Below are 19026 nucleotides of genomic sequence, written 5' to 3'. Positions count from 1 at the left end.
AGGAGTTAAAATTAATTAATTATTCACAAAAAATATGTCAAAGTTGCTAAAACATCGCAAAAATACTTTTTTTATTTTTTTTTTAATTTCCAAAAATTCGTCAGAGATTCAAAGATAAACCTTAAACTCATATACAATTTTTTTACGAAGGTTTTTAAGACATGCTGTTTCAATTTAGGTTGATTTCGTTCAAATCGAAGAACTCTATTTTAAAAAGTTTCCCTTCCCATCTTTGCATAAAACCTGCTTTAAAAATAATCATATACAATCTCGAATGCATTCTCATACACAAGAAAACAATCAATTAGCACAAGAGTAATTGCCCTTACACGTCATAATCGTCTCTATAAGAAAGCTTTGATAGACGGGCATCTTTTTCATGGGCGAGATGATAAGACGCGAAGAGACAAGTTATGATGCAATAGATGATGACGAATTATGTAGGTACTAGGTACGAGTACCTAATGGAACTGAAGTGCTATATAATGGTAGGTTTCGTCAAATCGTATGTAAATGATGTTATAACTCTTATTGACTTATTAAAACTATCTCGCTAATGCGTTATTTGAATATTCAACCGTATTTTTAAGCTTAAAAGTACCATACACTTAGAGTTACAAGTGTAAAGTGGGAATCAATTACGAGAACGATGTGCTGTGGTTCAAATTTATACCCGAATAAAAATTTGATCTCTTCTTTTGTGATGCTGCGACTACATAAGAACATTTGCAACAACGTATAAAATCGTACAAATTGCTTTAAAAATTTTATTACATAAAACAAGTTTTCAATAAATAAAGCTTATCGTGTAAATAAGAATTAAATAAATGCGTCAACTAACTATTTCACTATTTCCTTCTGTAATTTTCTTCTTGTACTTTGTATTCACCGCTGTCATAGGTTGCAGCAGCGACTGGTTTATTATAAGCGGAATTATAACCAGAATAAGGAGTAGGTAGAGCCGAAGTGTACCTGGATGGAGCTTCGTATTTATTTTCTCCTCCGTATTGTAAAACTTTCTGGATAGCTTCTGGAATTGGAGGTGGAGTTGGGATATGGGCACCTTGTGGTACGAATCCTTCGAGTCCGGCGGTGTAAGTAATCGTGTAAACAACATTATCTGGTCCGGTGTAAGAGTAAGATCCTGAAGAGCTTTGAATACCTTCCTCTGGTGTTGGGCCTGGCTTATACACACCGTATTCCGATTGAGAGATTCCATTAGCTGTTTCGAAGCTGAAATAAAATTAATTTGTTTATTTTCTGCTCAAACTATACGAATACGTACGTAAGTGTGTAACCGTGACCTATATATATAAAAAGCAGACGAGCATCTTCCTAATTTCAAATACCGTATTCTAGATGCAAAAAAATGTAAACAGATTCCTAGAATTGACAAATGCATACAGTGTCAAATACACGTCGAATTACGTAACTTGTTTTCTCCTCTGACTCTGAGCCCCCCTAACGAGTATTTTACTCTACTCGAAGAATAGGTAATTATTGGCTCGAGTTTAGATCCAGAATCGAGTATTGATTTAATTAACTCGAAATTAACGGTTAAATATGGTGAAAAATAAACCAAAAATATGTTTCGAATGCATTAAAAAAATCAATTATGCGGCGTTCGCGTTGATTATTAAATTAACATTGATGTTGTGGGTGTTGCAGAGTGAATTCGCCCGAATTTATTTGAATATTTTTTCATCTTTTAATTCGTGACCCACACGTGAATATATTTTAATTAATTTATTCTGTATACGTCACGAGACTTAGTACGAAGCTTTCCTCATTCTTTTCGAATCAATTTAAACTTATTTCGAGTGTACTTAGATTAATTATCGTTATTTTTATTGGCTCATGTTGAAAAATCTCAACAGAAAGTATCTATATTCTCAATATAACCTTACGTGAAAAAAAATCATCGCTTACGTAACCATTTTCCTTACGTACGAGGCTTCGTTTTTACATACGTCGCGATACGACTAAATTAATGGCGACATTTAAATATTGGGTTAATTTTTAAACACTCCAAGCTCGTAGTTCTTATGGTACCTACATAGGTACGAGTAAACCTATAAATCATACCTACCTATAGCTATACGATCCATCACCGTTATTTGGTTCACTGGCTTGTTTGACTATGGGCACAACATCGTGATGCGGATTCGTTGGATTCGAAGAAGCGTAAGAGCTCGGCGTATAATGAGCTTTATGTAATAAAGGAGCACCAGTCGTGTAACTGCCAGCTGGACCCTTGTAAGAGCTTTTATACGATTCGGCTGAGCTTTGGTATGGTAGAGATAATATGGAAGCGTGTCCTCCAGAATATATGGCAGCTGATGGAACCTGTCGAACGTTGTCCAGACGATCTCCGGCCACGAGACCGAACGCCAACGCGATTAAAATCTACACATAAATGAAATTCAATACACGTATTATTCGAGGGTCTAATTTCTATACGCTGATTTATGTATTGTATTTATTACCTATAACTATATAGCTAGGTAATAGGTAGATAAGTATACTTTGTTGCACGCCCGATATGCTCGATGCACTATGTTACGAAATTTCTAATAGGTTATCAAGTTATTAGTAGGTTTATGATCAGATGTTGTACTTATTCTTATAATGTATCTTGCTTCGAGACATTAGCGATGAGTTGCATTAACAAAAAAAAAAAAAGGTTCGCAAGTGTGCTGAATTGCTCAGATCGAATGGTCATGGTTCGTGCTAATCTGGAGAGTAGGTAGAACAACTGCAATATGACTGAAAGGCCCGTTGCCCGTTGGAGTTAGTTTTTAAATACCAGATGCGATATCAGTAATTAAGAAATGAGAACTGGATTCTTTCTTGGTATCTAATATATCGAGTCGTGATTTACTATTTAGTAGCATAGAGTTGTTTTGTGCCTTGAACGAAGAGTTTGGGTAGGTCATTTTTGCCCTTTGGATGTGCGATAAAGCAGCTCTATTTGATGAAAGTGAAAAAGAATGGCAAAAAATTATTAGGTACTTGAAACAATGTCGACTGTAGAGTCTCGAGATATATTGCTGGAAGGATTAATGTTATGGATCCGTTGAAAAAGTATTCATTTTTCAAAATTCGTTTAACGATACCTAGGTACCTATTTAATTAATTGAAATTAGGACACGAGTCTATTTTAATTAAAAATATATACATATTTTTTTCACAAAATTTTCGTGGGAACTCTTCGAGAATCGAATGGATGGAACTTCCCACAGACCTCAATTTCCAATATTTCATCAAAATATTTCAGTTTTAAGTGAAGCATGATAAATATTGAATCACTCCAAGGAATTCAAAAAGGGCAGGTAGGTACCTACAAAAAAACACATGTTCTTATGCAAAATCACTTACTTGAATTGAAACGATTCATTTTTCAAAATTTTAATCAGAAAAAAAGATTACCGGACATTTCCCCGAATCCACTTCCCCGAAAGACATTTTCCCGAATGACAAAATCCCGAATTTTTTTATCCCGAATCCATTTTCCCGAATGCCGTGTACCCGAATCTGTAACCCGAACGTCCAAAATCCCGAATGCCCATATCCCGAATGCCTTTAACCCGAATGCATATATCCCGAACACCTACATCCCGAATGCCTCGGTGTATCCCGAATAATAGGTAGTACATTTACCATGGAAATAGAAATGATGAGGTGTAATGGTTACCTATGCCGTGTAAGCACCTTATGTTACTCATATGAAAATTGAATTTTCTATTAGAAAAAAAAATGGCCGCCATCAGTGACGGGAAATTATTGTTGCAAGGGTACGTCTACGTGAAGTCAAAGAAAAGTCCAGATGGAACGAAAACGTATTGGGATTGCCGAAGAGTGAGGCTGCAAGAGTGCAAGTCCCCAGAGCGATAACTGCAGTTCGACGAAACGGGGAACTGCTTGTTCTAAAAGGACCAGATCAGTCGGCGCACCAGCACCCGCCGAACCAAGACGAATGTCCCGCTGAAAATTTTTTTTCAATTTTCGGGTGTAGGTCTTTCGGGGAAACGGATTCGGGGAAATGGATTCGGGATAAAAAAATTCGGGATTTTGGTATTCGGGAAAACGTCTTTCGGGGAAGTGGATTCGGGGAAGTGTCCGGTTACCAGAAAAAAAAGAGAACAAATGAAATCCAAAAAATTGAAGCAGGAGCTCCTCATTCGTTGAGAAGGAGGAGGAAGTGGAGGAGTAGTGGGGTGATGGATGAGTCAATGGGTCTTCTTTTTCTCCACTATTATGTCAGATTATTTTATTCTCATGGAAATTAAATTTAAATTCTAAAAATGGAATCCTGAATAGATAGGTACCTACTAAGTAAAAATCGTCAAATTGAAACTTGGAAAAAAATCTGCTGGTTAATCTGCACATGGATCATAATGACATAAACGCCATAAAAAATCAAGTGCATCAAATGAAGCTCTGTTCTAACACAAAAATCACATCATATAGAAAAAGTAGGAGAGAAGAAGTAGTGCTAACCAGATTACGAATTGGGCATACAGCTTACACTCATTCTCCACTTTTCAAAAACAAGCATCTGGAACAATGTGACCTGTGTGGAGTGCCAATCACCATCATGCACTTGAAAAACCAATGTTGCAAATATGAGAATGACAGAGAGCAAATCCTAGGAGAGCTTACCTATGAAGATGTTTACATAGGTAGATGATGAAGATATTTGTCAGGCATTTTTCACTTTTTTGAAACATACTGGAATCTATGACCTTATTTAAAACTTTATTTTTTCAATGTTATTTTCTCTTGTATTTGTGCTTGATTCGTTTTTTTGTTTATTTATTGCCTGATGGCCCATATAATGTACAGTATGCACCAAACTGAACCGGAACGAACCTGAAAGCTGAACCCCTTACTTTTGGGAGAATTTTCACAGAGTGGAACAGAACCTGGAGCAAATTACAAAAAATTTACAGGAGGGAAACCTGAACCAAACTGGAATAAAAATATGGGTTTTTAACGCTCCGACCACTCAAAATTTTTTGACCTTTAATGAACGTTTTGCAAGATTTTAGTGTGAACAACGTGTGTTTTTGCTGAAATTTTACCCGATAAACCAGAAAATTATAACAAGACATGGTAAATGGCATGAAATAGACCATTTTCAGTTCATCAAAATTCAAACCCAGAACAGTCAAAACATCAAGTAAAAACTTCCAAATTTCATTGTGTTTTTGGTGCTTCTTTTATGTGAGATGGGCTTCAAATTTCGTTGAAACACTCTGAATTCAACCATTTTTTTCAAAATTTTGGGTAAGTATTTCAACATCTAACTTCAATTTTGGCTCCGAACACAAAAATTCTGACATACTTTGAATGCAACCTCCTCTAAAACAAAAAAGAAAAGTCTGAGCGGAATAAAATTTTGAGGCGGAGCGAAATGATATAAGAAAACAGAGAACAGAATTATTTTTTATGCTGGAGCCAGGGCTGGACCCACAGAACACGTGGTCTACTGAGATATCCCATTTTAGCCGCCTGATTTTGGGCTCCTTAATTAATCAGCCAAATTTTTTCTCTCCTTTTTTAAAGTGCAGGACACTGAGCATAAAAATTCATTCAGAAATTTTTTAAGTGGCCCAGTTTTTACCTCATCGGCTCAAATAAGTCGCGGCCCACCGAGATTTTCTCGGTAACTCGGTGGGTTGGTCCGGGCCTGGCTGGAGCGGAACTCGACTGAACCCGGTATGAAATTCATTCCGCTCTGCAACACTGGCTCTCGATAACTCGAAACTCTTCAACTCAAAAACTTCTATTAGCGAAACCAACCCCCATTCCCTTGAAATCTCCATAACACTCCATGTTAACTTTACTCGGATAAGTTGAAATTGACTACACAAACCAGTTGTAACTCGAAGCTAAACTTTCGCCGAAAATTTGCGAGAAAGCCTCTATATTATGTCATATGTTGTCGGATGGTTACCTCTATAACTCGAATATTTCAATTCATACTTCTATCTTTTATGCACTTACATATCTCAGTTGTAACTCGAAGCTAAACTTTTGCCAAAAATAGGGAGAAAGTCTCCATAAGTCGTAGGTTGTGGGGTGTTTACCGCTATAACTTGAATATTTCAATTCATACTTCTATCTTTTATGCACTTACATGTTTCTCAATTCATATTCATTTTGTAAGACCTCTATAACTCAAATGATCTCAAAATCTTACCTATCTAACTCAAAACTGATTACCTCGAGAACCTCTATAAGCTGAATGAATGACCATTCCCGTTGGATTTCGAGAGCGTACTGTAAAATATGTATTGTGGACACAAAAAAGCCTGTGATGCTGAAGCGTTCTTAAATAAATAATTTCATTCATTCATTCATTCATTCATTCAAAAAATGCTGACACATAGAGAGAGGAAATTTTCAGATTAAGTAGACAACAAAAATTGAAAGAACATCCCAAAGTATAACAGCAAATCCAGTTTAAGGAGCAGAATTCCATTTTTTGAGTTTTGACGGATTTTTAAAAATTTTAAATTGACTCATTTTCTATGAAAAATTATAAAATTGAAATTGATAGGCTGAGTTCAAAATTCAAAAATTTGCCAAAAAAAATAGAAAAAATCAAGCCCAGTGTTTAAAATTTAGTTATACCTATAGTGGTGTGATTTTGAATGTTTTTCTGATTTTTCTCGGTCTAGTCCTCAAATATCTGTCAGTTGAGATACCTCGACACTTGTGAGAAAAATCAAATAAAACTTTTTTACAACCAAGTACTGTGAATAATCGTCATAATACGATAGAAAATATGGCTGCTGATCCAAATTGGGCAAAAAAATGGGAAAATGACCCGAAATATAATATAAAAATTTATGATTTTTTCTTCTACCTCGCTTCCCTCGTCTAGAACTTGTCATCTTTGAAGTAGATGCACACATTTTTTTAAATTTTCACCAATTGTAAATATGGAAGTAGGTATTTATTAGGTATTTTCAAAAATGATCCTCCAAAAATTTTTGAATTTGAGAGGGAGAAAATGATTTTGAAAGTTTGAGCTTACAAAGTGGACGAAAGATCGAATCACGAAGACAGTTAATGCAAGTTTATGGCTTCTGAAGAACATTTTGAAGCATGTTGACAATTTTGAACTTCTCCGAAATTGGAAATTCCAAAAATCTACCGAATTTCCAGAATGTCTCTAAACCGCCACTAATCGACTCAAAAGGTCCAAAGTGGACAAATAGACTAGAATCTCACATTTTAGCCTTCAACTTCAATCTGGTTAAACTTTAATTTTATTGTATCATGTTAAATGAGTCAATAATTTTTTTCAGTTTCAAAAAGTTTGAGAGAAGTCATTTTTGGAGAATATTTTTTACTTTTGTCTTTTTTCCAGGAAATGTCTTTCAACAAAATTATCTGTGAACTTGAAGTTTTCTCTGGAACTGAAATCCTGATTCCAAGAAATCAAAAGTCGATATCTAATCAACGCTTTTGATCGGTATAGTTAATGTTCTATTTTCAATTTTGAACGTCTTAGACTCCTTTTTGCAATTTTTTTTGAAACTTTTAAAACCAATTTGTTTGTATTTTGAATTTTTTGTGATTGACGTTCTTTCATCGTTAATGTATTTGACCATAAAATTCTGGTTTTTTTCTTGTCATGTTCTCAATGTTTCGATAAACTTTTTTTTTTTAATTTATACCTGGTTGTACCTATTAAAATTTTGACTTTTTGATGCTTTTTTTGAAACAAATGTTTACACTCATCAATGGTTATTCCATTCGAATCATTGTTTGAGACTTTCAATTATCTAATCATAGGCCAATCACAATCCTGAAAACTATGAGCCTAAATTTAACTTCCTCCATGCGAGTATTTTTGTTTTCTAAAAATGTATTGTGTTTCAATTTTCATTTCCTAATTTTTAGTTTAATGTAAAAAACATAAATGGAATCGATATCCCTCAAAAAGTCCTCAAAGTCTTAAATTTTTATAACACCCAGTTCTATTTTTGAACAGCTTTAAAAATTTTCATAAAATTATTTGAGCATTAATTATTTTTGTTTCGGAATGATCCATGCCACCGCATTTATAATATTGTTTCAACAAAAATAAAATATTTGAATAACAAACAGCTGCCAACTATAGACAAAAATGATTTTTCTAACACGAAAATGCATTCAGGCATCTACCAGATGGCCTTAATGAAATATTAAACAAAAATCTACGAGTATCAATTTATACCAAAGATTTCACACCAGTCGAGTTGATAATCACCCATGTTTCCAAGCATCGGATTGAGTAACACCAGTTACCTATACTTACAATATTAGTTACCATATCATCTGTCTCAAAGTTGAATAGGTAGATACTTCACTTATTATTATACAAATGAGCACGTAATCGGTTAAAGATACAATAACATTTTCTTATAAACCGAGATTCGAGACGTCACAAAATAGCATCTTATCGTATTAGTTGTACACATCTACGGAAAATTTTTTAGTTTCACGATTCACTTACCGTTTTCGAATACATCATTTTATAGGCTAAACGTGTCGTAGGTACCAAAAAAATAGTACTCGTAATAAAAACAAGCAAGTTACTTATTCGCGAACTGTCACTGAACAAAGCACTGAAAAGTCAACGCTTCAAAGTGCTTTTATACTAAGACAATAGATCTTCTCGTTGCAATATCATAAAATCGTAATTGTTCGTAATTACAGGATTAGAGGGCAGAGATGTGTACAATTCCTAATTGTTATGCATCTGTGACAGTACTTTGTCTTGAATATTGATCATTGATTGTTGAAAAGTACATAATCTTTTAACGCTTTGTGCAAATTATAAAGTAAAAGTTTCAAAATGTTGACCTAATAAATTTAAAAATTATGTCATTTCGTCGTCTTCTACGAAACCACGAATCAATCTTTTTTTTTCGCGGCTCGGAGTCGTCGTCCTGTTATGGAACCTCTTTCGGAGCCCGTCGTCGTCGTCGGTATCCTTGAGCCTTGAATTAACTAGACGGTATTCTTAAATGGAAATGCACGAAAGTAAATTTTACGCGAATTTTAAAGAGATTACACAATTTTTCTACACCTCGTGAAAGTTGAATTCGCAAAATAATCGTAATTTTATATTAAAGTATTCCAAAAACGGTACCTACCCATCATTACCATCGATGTAAAAACTGTAAAGTGATTATTCAAGGTTTTGTCGAATTAATTTTTTCGAGATCTGATACATTTTTTCGCTGTTGAATTAAATTTAGAATGTGTATCGTAATTGATGCTATATTGATTTGCATTTTATTTTCAATCAAATGCACGATTCGATTAACGCTTGCATATTTGAGATTCAAAAGACTGGTACCAGAATGTCCGGAAACGATAGGAATTTCTATTACTTAAGAGTTAGGAATATCATTAGAGGATTTCAATGTTTTTCACGATACGTGATCGGTGATCTTGACATTCTTGACTCAAAATATTCGTAGAACAATGATTTTGGAGTTTAAATTGATTGTTATTCCGACGACTTGAATCGATAGGTACCTACCTAAAAGCTGGCCCAACGAAAATCAATCAGATATGAGGAGGGAAGGGACAGATTCAAATTATGTAAATGGTGAAAAAATTCAATTCATTATTTTATTTACTCCGAGTGTAAAACAATTACCTATATCTAAGCAGATTTTAAAATTTTCAAAAAAACTTTGGGATATAATTACCCTTTTCTCATCAGTTATACTCAGTTTTTTAAAAAAAGGAGCTATGGAAGGCCTTGAGGGGCAAAATCAAAATAATAAATACAGATTCAAACTCATGCATCTTTGAATTGTAAAAATCGACATGTCACATCATATTTTTGAATAAGTACGTATTTTTAGCCAAATTTTTGTAAAAAATGATGGCTATTGCAATAGGCCCGACTTTGGAAAAAAAGGTGGGGGGGGGGTCAAAAATTTTGATAGTTCTCGACGTTTTGAGCTCAAACTAGATGATTCCCGGTGTGTCAGTTTTTATATAATTATGATAATACTTATTTATGTATTCATTTATAAGTTTCAGCATGATCGAGATTTTTACATTTTATGACCTGGAACCTGCTCCAATTGATCAAATCAACTCAAACTTAGGAAATGGGGTTCTTTTGAAACTTGGAATTGATTTCTGTAGTTTGAAGGGTCAAAGTTGAAAATTACATAAAGGTCATTTTTTTGGAGGGGCATAATATGGTCCCAAATAAACTAAAAGGGTCCAAAATCATACCATTGGTCAGTACTTCTGTTGTGATCAACATATCCAAATTTCAGCTTCCTAGGTCATCCCTACCCCATTTAAGGTGGGAAAACCACATTTGACCCCTATTTTTTGAGCCCCCTAGCCCTGAAATTGATATAGGGGGTCCAAATTTTCAGCATTCATTGGGAAGGTGCCCCATGAGTATTTAATGCAGGTTTCAACCTTCCAACCCTATTGGACCTTTCTCCAGGATCAAAAAAGTGGATTTTTGGGCTATTTTACGTGTTTTTCGACTTTTAACCGACGTTTAGGAAAGCCTACAGCCCCTTCCAAATTGACCTAGAGGGTCCAAATTTTCACAGTACAATGAGAGGATGTACCCGAAGTGCCTTTTACAGGTTTCAACCTTCCAACCCCATTTGACCCCCCCCCCCCCTCCAGGGTCGAAAAAGTATATTTTTGGGCTATTTTACGTGTTTTTCGACTTTTAACCGACGTTTAGGAAAGCCTACAGCCCCTTCCAAATTGACCTAGAGGGTCCAAATTTTCACAGTACAATGAGAAGATGTACCCGAAGTGCCTTTTGCAGGTTTCAACCTACCAACCCTTATTTGACCCCTCTCCAGGGTCGAAAAAGTAGATTTTTGAACTATTTTATGTTTTTTGATGTTTAGGAATGCCTACAACTCCTCCAAATCGACCTAAAGGGTCCAAATTTTCACAGTACAATGGGAGGATGTACCCGAAGTGCCTTTTGCTGGTTTCAACCTTCCAACCCTAAGTCAATATTTGAGTTCAATGTCCTTAAATTAGTAACAAGTAACAATCAATATGCGACTTCATTTTTGAATAATTCCTTATCTTTCATTTTACCCCCTTTGAAATACAGTTCCTAACGATTAACGACCCCCCTTCTCTAAATACTGAGAAATTCAAAAAAAAAAGGCAGAGAAATCCATTTAAATTTTTTTAGCTCTTTTTTTCACTTTAATTTTTTGATACTTCAAAGCTTCATTTTTATTGCAATTCTACTTAATTCCCCTCCTCTTTCCTCTCCACCTGAAGATCTATCGAATTCGTAAAATTTCAAATTTTCAAATTCAGGATCAAAATATGTACTTAGACCTATCTATTTAGTATCTGTAGGAGCAAAAACTAATGTTCAAGAATTCTTCAAAATCGTTACTATCAAGGTATATTTCAGCATCAAGTTTGAGTCTTTTGATTCAAATACGTGTGTTGGAGACCTACATAGTACATATAAATTATTTCATGTAGTACACTCCACGTGCTGGTCTCGATCTTGCTATAGAAATTTCTGATTTTTTTCACACCGAAGGTTACACTTTACTAATATTTTATACAAAATGTGCCTTTTCTGTAACCTTAATATTCGCCAAATCATCATTTGCACAAGATACATATCATTTATAGGTATAAAAATTACTAACAACTCCACATAAATCAACCCGCAGCTGCGCAGTGACCAAACGAAGGTTTAATGCCAGCTACTGGCTCTGTGTTAAGAATCTGAGCATGAATATGTACAACATGTGAAAGACCAAGACCCACGCAAACAAATTTTTTCTCGCTCGACAACGTGTTCTAACATGGAAACTTTTACATTTGTAATTATCAAACAATCGGAAAAATTTCCATAATTGGTTGATAAAATTTATTAGTAGGGTAAAAGCATATGGGTGCTATCTAATGGAAACAAATTTAAGGTGTTTTTTCGTAGGTTTTTGAAATATTCTGGACCAAAAATGTCTGAAAAATAACCAAAATACAGACATGTGTACAAATTGACGAATGAAGTCGTTTTTTTTTTTGTTTGTCTTACTCATTTACCTATTTTAATTTTTACCTGCAACTTTTTGGTGAATTTTCACCAGTTTAAAAAATCAAAAAATTAATAAAAAATTATGAAAAACTATGTTTTGTGCGTGACATTGGTAAATGCTAAAATTCATTTCACAGTAATTTTTACTCCAAAAATTTTTTTAAATTGTCAATTTTGAACTTTTTCCCCCTAAAAAATTACTAAAAATAGTGGAAATAAAGTTCTATCCACGGATAGGTAGGTATACTTAATTGTGTCGCCAAAACTTTTATTTCATTATCAATTTCTCTACATTTTGGAAGGGTTTTATGGTAACTATATTATGTACCTGCCCCATAATACTTGCATTTTTTTGGCTAGTTTTTTACTGTAAGGTATAGATACTTATGGCATCTGATTAACAATAAAGTAGTTAGGTACGAGAGTTTTCTTATTTTTGATGTTCACTCAAATTAAAATGGCACAGATACAAAATTTAATCAATGTCGTGCTATTTTCTGTAAAGGTGTTCTCATTGAACCGGTTTCCTTCATAATGTTTTATCTAGGATTTTTTTAAACTTGCGGTTCCAAAACGGTCCTTTTACGTAAATACATATAAATTTTCTGGCGTTTTGGCATAATTTTCCAGGTTGTTGATGATGTTGACTTTTTTTAAAATTCTCGAACAGGATCTATGTAAATATACGATTACCTATTCACATTTCCCACGTACGAAAATATCTAACCGTAATTATCGATACGGAAAATTCTATCCTATGAAATACGATAAGTGAGAAAGAATGCAAGGACGTATTAGCCAATTTTAAAATATTCTTGAGGATCGAGTCTTTGGTCAAATGAAAAAATAACGCGTATTACAAGGAAGAAGAACTTTCGCACCAATTTTTCACCTCACATCGCCATCACGCCATCAGTGTAGGTATATGATAGTAATTCCTCATCTAAGGATGAGAATACCTACCTAAGTATTTTTGAATGAACGTACTGTATCTTGACTTGACTTACGTGTAGTATGGGAATGTAGGTCGTCTGCATGGTGCCGAAGATGACGTGCAAATCATATAGTCGGCTACAGTTATTTCATGGTCATAGGTGTCATCTTAAGGTGTAGGTACTTTTTCGTCAACTCTTATGCACTCTTATTGTACACGGTGAAAGGACTCGCAACCAGTTTACGACTTCTTAATTTTTCTTTTGTTTGGCGTTATTTCCTCGACATATCGTATACGTTGATTCAAGTCCATAGTTTGCATAAATGAAGCAGGGAAATACAATGTCGGCTAAGTGCCAATCACGTTTTTTACGTGAGAGCGTAAACGAGTTTGCATAACAGGTACATCTTATAGAAAGGGCTATCTCTCGGTGTTCCATAGTACAACTTGGAGTCCAAGTTGTACTATGGAACACCGAGAGATAGCGCTTTCTATAAGATGTACCTGTTATGCAAACTCGTTTACGCTCTCCCGTAAAAAACGTGATTGGCACTTAGCCGACATTGTATTTCCCTGCTTCAAATGTACAAGTACCTACGAGTTATTACATTACATGGGATTCGCGATGAGTCACAAATTATTCAACATAGGTTGTTACAGTGTTATACTCGTACATATCTACAAGCTGGCTGCCATGGCCTGTCTATAGTGTCTAGTGTCTGGTGTTTTGATTTTTCGTAAAAATCGTAGGCCTACGTTATGAGGTTTTCGAGATCCCTTCATCAGTTTAAGGTTTATTTTATTGATATGTAGAAAATGTAGAACTTTGACACTAACATTTGCCTAGTAGACATTGATCTATACGGTCCGAAAAATCCGACGTGAAATTTGGCGAATCTGTCACCAAGAAGTCACCAGAATTCACAAAGAAGTCACCAGGCTGTCAAAATATGTGTCAAGGGCTAGAAATACTTTCTGGTGATTTCTCCACCAATAATTCGCCATAAGAGAGATGAAAACACACACGGTGACTTCTTGGTGAATCCGTCACCATACAGTCACCAGAATTCACCAGACTGTCAAAAAATGTTTCAAGAGCTAGGATTACATTCTGGTAATTGCTTCACCAATAATTTGCCATAAACAATAAGAAAACTCGACGTGGTGACTCCTTGGTGAATCTGTCACTAAGAAGTCACCGGAGTTCACCAAGGAGTCACCGGAGTTCACCAAGGAGTCACCGGAGTTCACCAAGGAGTCACCAGACTGTGAACAAATTTTCAAGTGGAGTAGGGACATTCTGGTGATTAAATGAACATAAATTTGCCATAAGAGAGAGGAAAACTCTCATGGTGACTCCTTGGTGAATCTGCCACCAAGAATTCACCTGCAGCATTCACCAGAACCACACAAGAACTAAGAAGTCACTAGATTGTCAAAAAATGATTCAAGGGGTAGGAATCCATTCTGGTGATTTCTTCACCAATAATTCGCCATAAGAAATGAGAATGAGATAACTCACGAGGTGGTTTTTTGGCGAATCTGTCATCAAGAGGTTACCAGAGTTCACCAGAATTCACCAGAATTCACCAGAATTCACCAGAATTCACCAGAATTCACCAGAATTCACCAGAATTCACCAGAATTCATCAGAATTCACCAGAATTCACCAGAATTCACCAGAATTCACCAGAATTCATCAGAATTCACCAGAATTCACCAGAATTCACCAGAATTCACCAGAACTCACCAGAATTCACCAGAATTCACCAGAACTCACCAAGAAGTCACCAGACTGCCAAGAAATGTTTCAAGGGCCAGGAGTACACTCTACTGATTTCTCCACCAATAATTTGCCATAAGGAATAAGAAAACTTACATTACATTCTGGCGATTGCTTCACCAATAAATCGCTATAAGAAATAAGAAAACTCACGTGGTGGTTTTTTGGCGATTCTTTTACCAAGAATCACCAGAATTCACCAGAACTCACGAAGAAGTCACCAGACTGCCAAGAAAGGTTTCAAAGGCCAAGAGTACATTCTGGTGTTTTCTCCACCAATAATTTGCCATAAGGAATAAGAAAACTTACATGGTGACTCCTTGGTGAATCCGTCACCAGAAGTCACCAGAATTCACCAGAACTCACCAAGAATTCACCAATGTACTATCATCGTCGTCACTGTGGTTCCTTGTCCTTTACAGGGCATTGGAAATCACATTCCTGTGGTACCCTAACAGGGTAAGGCGAATGCCTATGCCACTGTGGTTATTCTGAGGATTCGACGTTGTTTTGAGCTTTCACATAGTAGTTTATTCCCGTTGCTTTCTACGCTATCTACAAAGTAGCTCATACATCACTAGCTGGGGTTTTTACAGCCCTGAGTTCCGTAATCACTGCTACCTATAGTTGCTCAACCAGTTACAGCTTTTTGATACCGGCAACAGATTGCGTGCATTTCTGTTGCCTCTGCTGTTCTGGTGCTTGGAGCTTAACGTGTAATAAATGTTAAATGCACTACAATGTATACATTACACGTTAACACCTGCATCTCTAGTGGGATTTGAACCCACAAGTCCCACAACATCTTGTTCAGAAAGCTGTGGCTCAACCCACTACACCACCGAGCGTAATGTACTAGGGGACCCTGCCCTAAGACAGCGCAATTTTTTTCCAAAGCCTGGTGCTCCCAAAGTATCTAACCAAAATGGACAAAAATTTGATGGAAGGTCCCTCAGACTATCTACATATGTACTACATACCACCAGAAATGTAAAACTTTTGGTTTCAAACTCTTGTCTCAATTGAATGAATTGTAAGTAAATAGGTTCAAATGCGCCGATGGTGCAAATGCATTCTTAAGATGGCGTAAATCCAATTTTAATGTAAAACGTGTAACTATATCGATTGAATTCGATTGAAATTATTATGTTGAATATATTAGGATCCCTAATTTACCCCCAATTTTTTTGTTTCAGACTGTTAGAAGTTTTTTTTAGTAATTTGGCTGACAATTCTGCTTTTTTCAATATTTTCACAGTAGGTAATACCTTTTTATGAAATATTTTGAACAGAAACATGTAACATTAGGCACACTATACTATACACTACTACACGATTCACCTAAATCTACCCGTTTTTGTTGCTGAGAAGCTCCTGCTTTTGCGGCTGTGCCATCATAGGACTGTTTATACGAATTCAAATGTAGTAAATTTATGAATGAATATAAACACTAATGAAAAAACTGAGTAGTGCATTAGAAAGTAGATGAAATTTCGCACATTATGAGATACTTTCAGTCACTTTTGGTAATGAAACCAATTTGGAAGAGCTTCCGGCAAAAAATTGCAACAATCGAATTTTTAAGCAAAAAAACAAAAATACGTTCTCAAGAAAGTAAGGTAATTGTTCAAGCGGATATGACTACAGTAAAAAGTCAAGAATGTGAAGCACATAGATGGTGTGCAGTTGGTTTTTACATCAGCGTTGCCAGATGCCAGAAATTTGAATTGCGCCGTCTTAGGAACTGCTCTGTCATAGGGCATGGTCCCCTATAGGCTGTCAAAAAATGATTCAAGGGCTAGGATTACATTCTGGCGATTGCTTCACCTGGTTTTATGGTGAATCTGTTACCAAGAAGTCACCAGAATTCACCAGAACTCACCAAGAAGTCACTAGACAGTCAATGAATGATTCAAGGACTAGGAATGCATTCTGGTGATTGCTTCACCAATAATTCGCCCTAAGAAGTAAGAGAACTCACATGGTGAATCCTTGGTGATTGTCACCAAGACGCCACCAAGATTCACCAAGGAGTACCCTGACTGTAAACAAAATTCAAGTGCTGTGAGGACATTCTAGCGATTACTTGATAACTCGAACATCAATTTTCCATAAGAATGAAAAAAACATACATGGTTACTCCTTGGTAAATCCATCACCATGAAATCACCAGAATTCACCAAGAAGTCACCAGTCTGTCAAAAAATGTTTCAAGGGCCAGGATTACATTCTGGTGATTTCTCCACCAATAATTTGCCATGAGGAAGACGAAACTCATACAGCGACTCCTTGGCAAATCCATCACTATGAAATCACCAGAACTCACCAGAATTCATCAAGGGGTCCCCAAACAGTCAGAATATTTTTCAAGTGCTGTGAGGACTTTTTGGTGATAATGGGCAATTAGGTACTTGAACATTAATTAGCCATTAGCAAGAAGAAAACTCACAAATAATTCAAATTCTGAAATTTTGAAGCCAAAACAATTAACCTAATACTTCCATGTCCGGCTAAAAAATGCATCGCCTAGTTGGATACCTCTCTTGTCAGAAATTATTATCAGACTACTTATGAGCCAAATATTTGAATTTTTTCGTGGATTTAGACATAATTTCGTTAAAAAAATTTCTTCATATATAATTTTGGCTAGCCCTATAACCACCCTTTCAGGCGTTCACTCGACAAAAAGTTATTTCGAGACAAATTTCTACTCAAACCAGTAATTTTGATAAGTAGGTACCTACCTACCTACTGTAATTTTAGTACGTATAAGAAAATTTTTCAATTTTTTTCAGTGTAGGTAGCCTAGACGTGGGGTATTAGTGAAGAAAAATGAAAAATGTTTAATTTTGTTAAAACATTCGTTTATTCAACTAATTATACGAATTCAATTATTGATTACTTATTTAAGACGGCTATTCAATTTCGAAAAAAACAAACATTTTTCAGAATAATTTCATTTTTTTATTTTTTTTGGTGAATCATTATATATAATTGCCTTTGAAATGCCAAAAACTGTTCGCAGATTTGTGGACATAAATGACATAATTTTAAAATTGATAGGTACCTGCTTTCTACATACAATATTGTTGGTAAAGCTACCTCCTATTTTTAGCAACAAAAAATTGCGTAAACTTCAAAAAGAGCATTTCTACCATGGTCATTTACATTGAAACATTCAACTTGATCTTGACAGCGATTAATCGATAGAATTATTAATTGTTATTACGGTATTTTTGTTTTCCTACTTCTACTTCGTTTACCGATTGTTAGGCATAATGGCTGATGAATTGCTTTAAATCTACCAGGCCACGCATAGATTGGGTATTGTTTGATCGAGGTAAATTTCAGTGCCAAGGGTTTTCCTTAAAGTTATTTCAATTGTTTTTAAAATGTTGAAAGGTGCTACCTTAAATAGGTAAAAAAATTTGAAGAATTACAAAATTACAAGATCAATTGGTTTAGCCTTTTTTCAATACCTCTGCCGTTCCCCCTCCAACTCACCAAGAATAATCAAATCAGCTAGTTGAAATAAAAAATAGATACGTAAACACTTTCAAAAGGATTCAAATGGGGAAAAATATAAAATGCAACATTGTACAAAAAATCGATATCTGAGTGACCTCTGATAATGCTCAGTGCTCAATGCTCATTCACGAGACCATCGCCAATTACTCTACTGACGAGTGTCATTCACCTACCAGATCGCCAGACTCTCGCATGAAAATCAGTCATTGCAGAGACGACATTCTTACCTCAAATCCAGACACACGTTTATTGTAATTTAAAGGAGAAAAAACCTAGACGATAAAATAGGTAATTCTAAAAATAAAACAATTTCACGTAAAAGTAAATCCACTCAAAACCATGTTGCACCTTGTCCATCGACTCGAATGCATCTCAAACCTCCCTAGCTGACCTTTTATAAGCACTTATAAGGATAATTTATCACGTTTATCGGCTGCTGTCAGTGTTACATAACCGTTATTGTATCGAGTGTCATAGTCCTTGAAAATCCCGGACATTTTCATTATACTTCATATATATCTACCAACGAAACACTGGAACCCTTTTTTTTTGCGATCGCGAAAAAAAATCAACTAGTTCTTAACGGTACAGAATGGATGAAAAAAATTTAAAATCTGCACCATGTGTTTCATAATGATTATTGGTACGGTTTAACCTATTAATAAGCTGGTTTATAAGATTCACCCGATGACCTTTGCGGGTGCA

At 35.3% G+C, this 19026-nt stretch overlaps 1 protein-coding gene across 1 annotated transcript; it reads right to left on the bottom strand.

Moving 5' to 3' along the window:
- Positions 1 to 753: 753 nt before the first annotated feature.
- LOC135835158 (pupal cuticle protein 27-like) lies at positions 754 to 8637 on the bottom strand. Its single transcript, XM_065349300.1, has 3 exons — positions 8513 to 8637; positions 2090 to 2406; positions 754 to 1233 (listed from the first exon to the last, which is right to left on the bottom strand). The coding sequence occupies exons 1-3, from the start codon at positions 8528 to 8530 to the stop codon at positions 849 to 851; spliced, it is 720 nt and encodes a 239-aa protein (XP_065205372.1). The 5' UTR covers positions 8531 to 8637; the 3' UTR covers positions 754 to 848.
- Between the last annotated feature and the right edge of the window lie 10389 nt (positions 8638 to 19026).

The sequence above is a fragment of the Planococcus citri genome, chromosome 2 (assembly GCF_950023065.1).
Source record: "Planococcus citri chromosome 2, ihPlaCitr1.1, whole genome shotgun sequence".
NCBI lineage: Eukaryota > Metazoa > Arthropoda > Insecta > Hemiptera > Pseudococcidae > Planococcus > Planococcus citri.
Note: the sequence above shows the minus strand (reverse complement) of the source record. Positions and strands in the feature narration are given on the sequence as shown.

Bases quoted from the DNA above. Each gene is read 5' to 3' on its own strand.
- LOC135835158 (XM_065349300.1), bottom strand. The intron at 1,234-2,089 runs GTAGGTATGATT...ATTTTATTTCAG, and splicing joins GATGGATCGTATAGCTATAG to CTTCGAAACAGCTAATGGAA.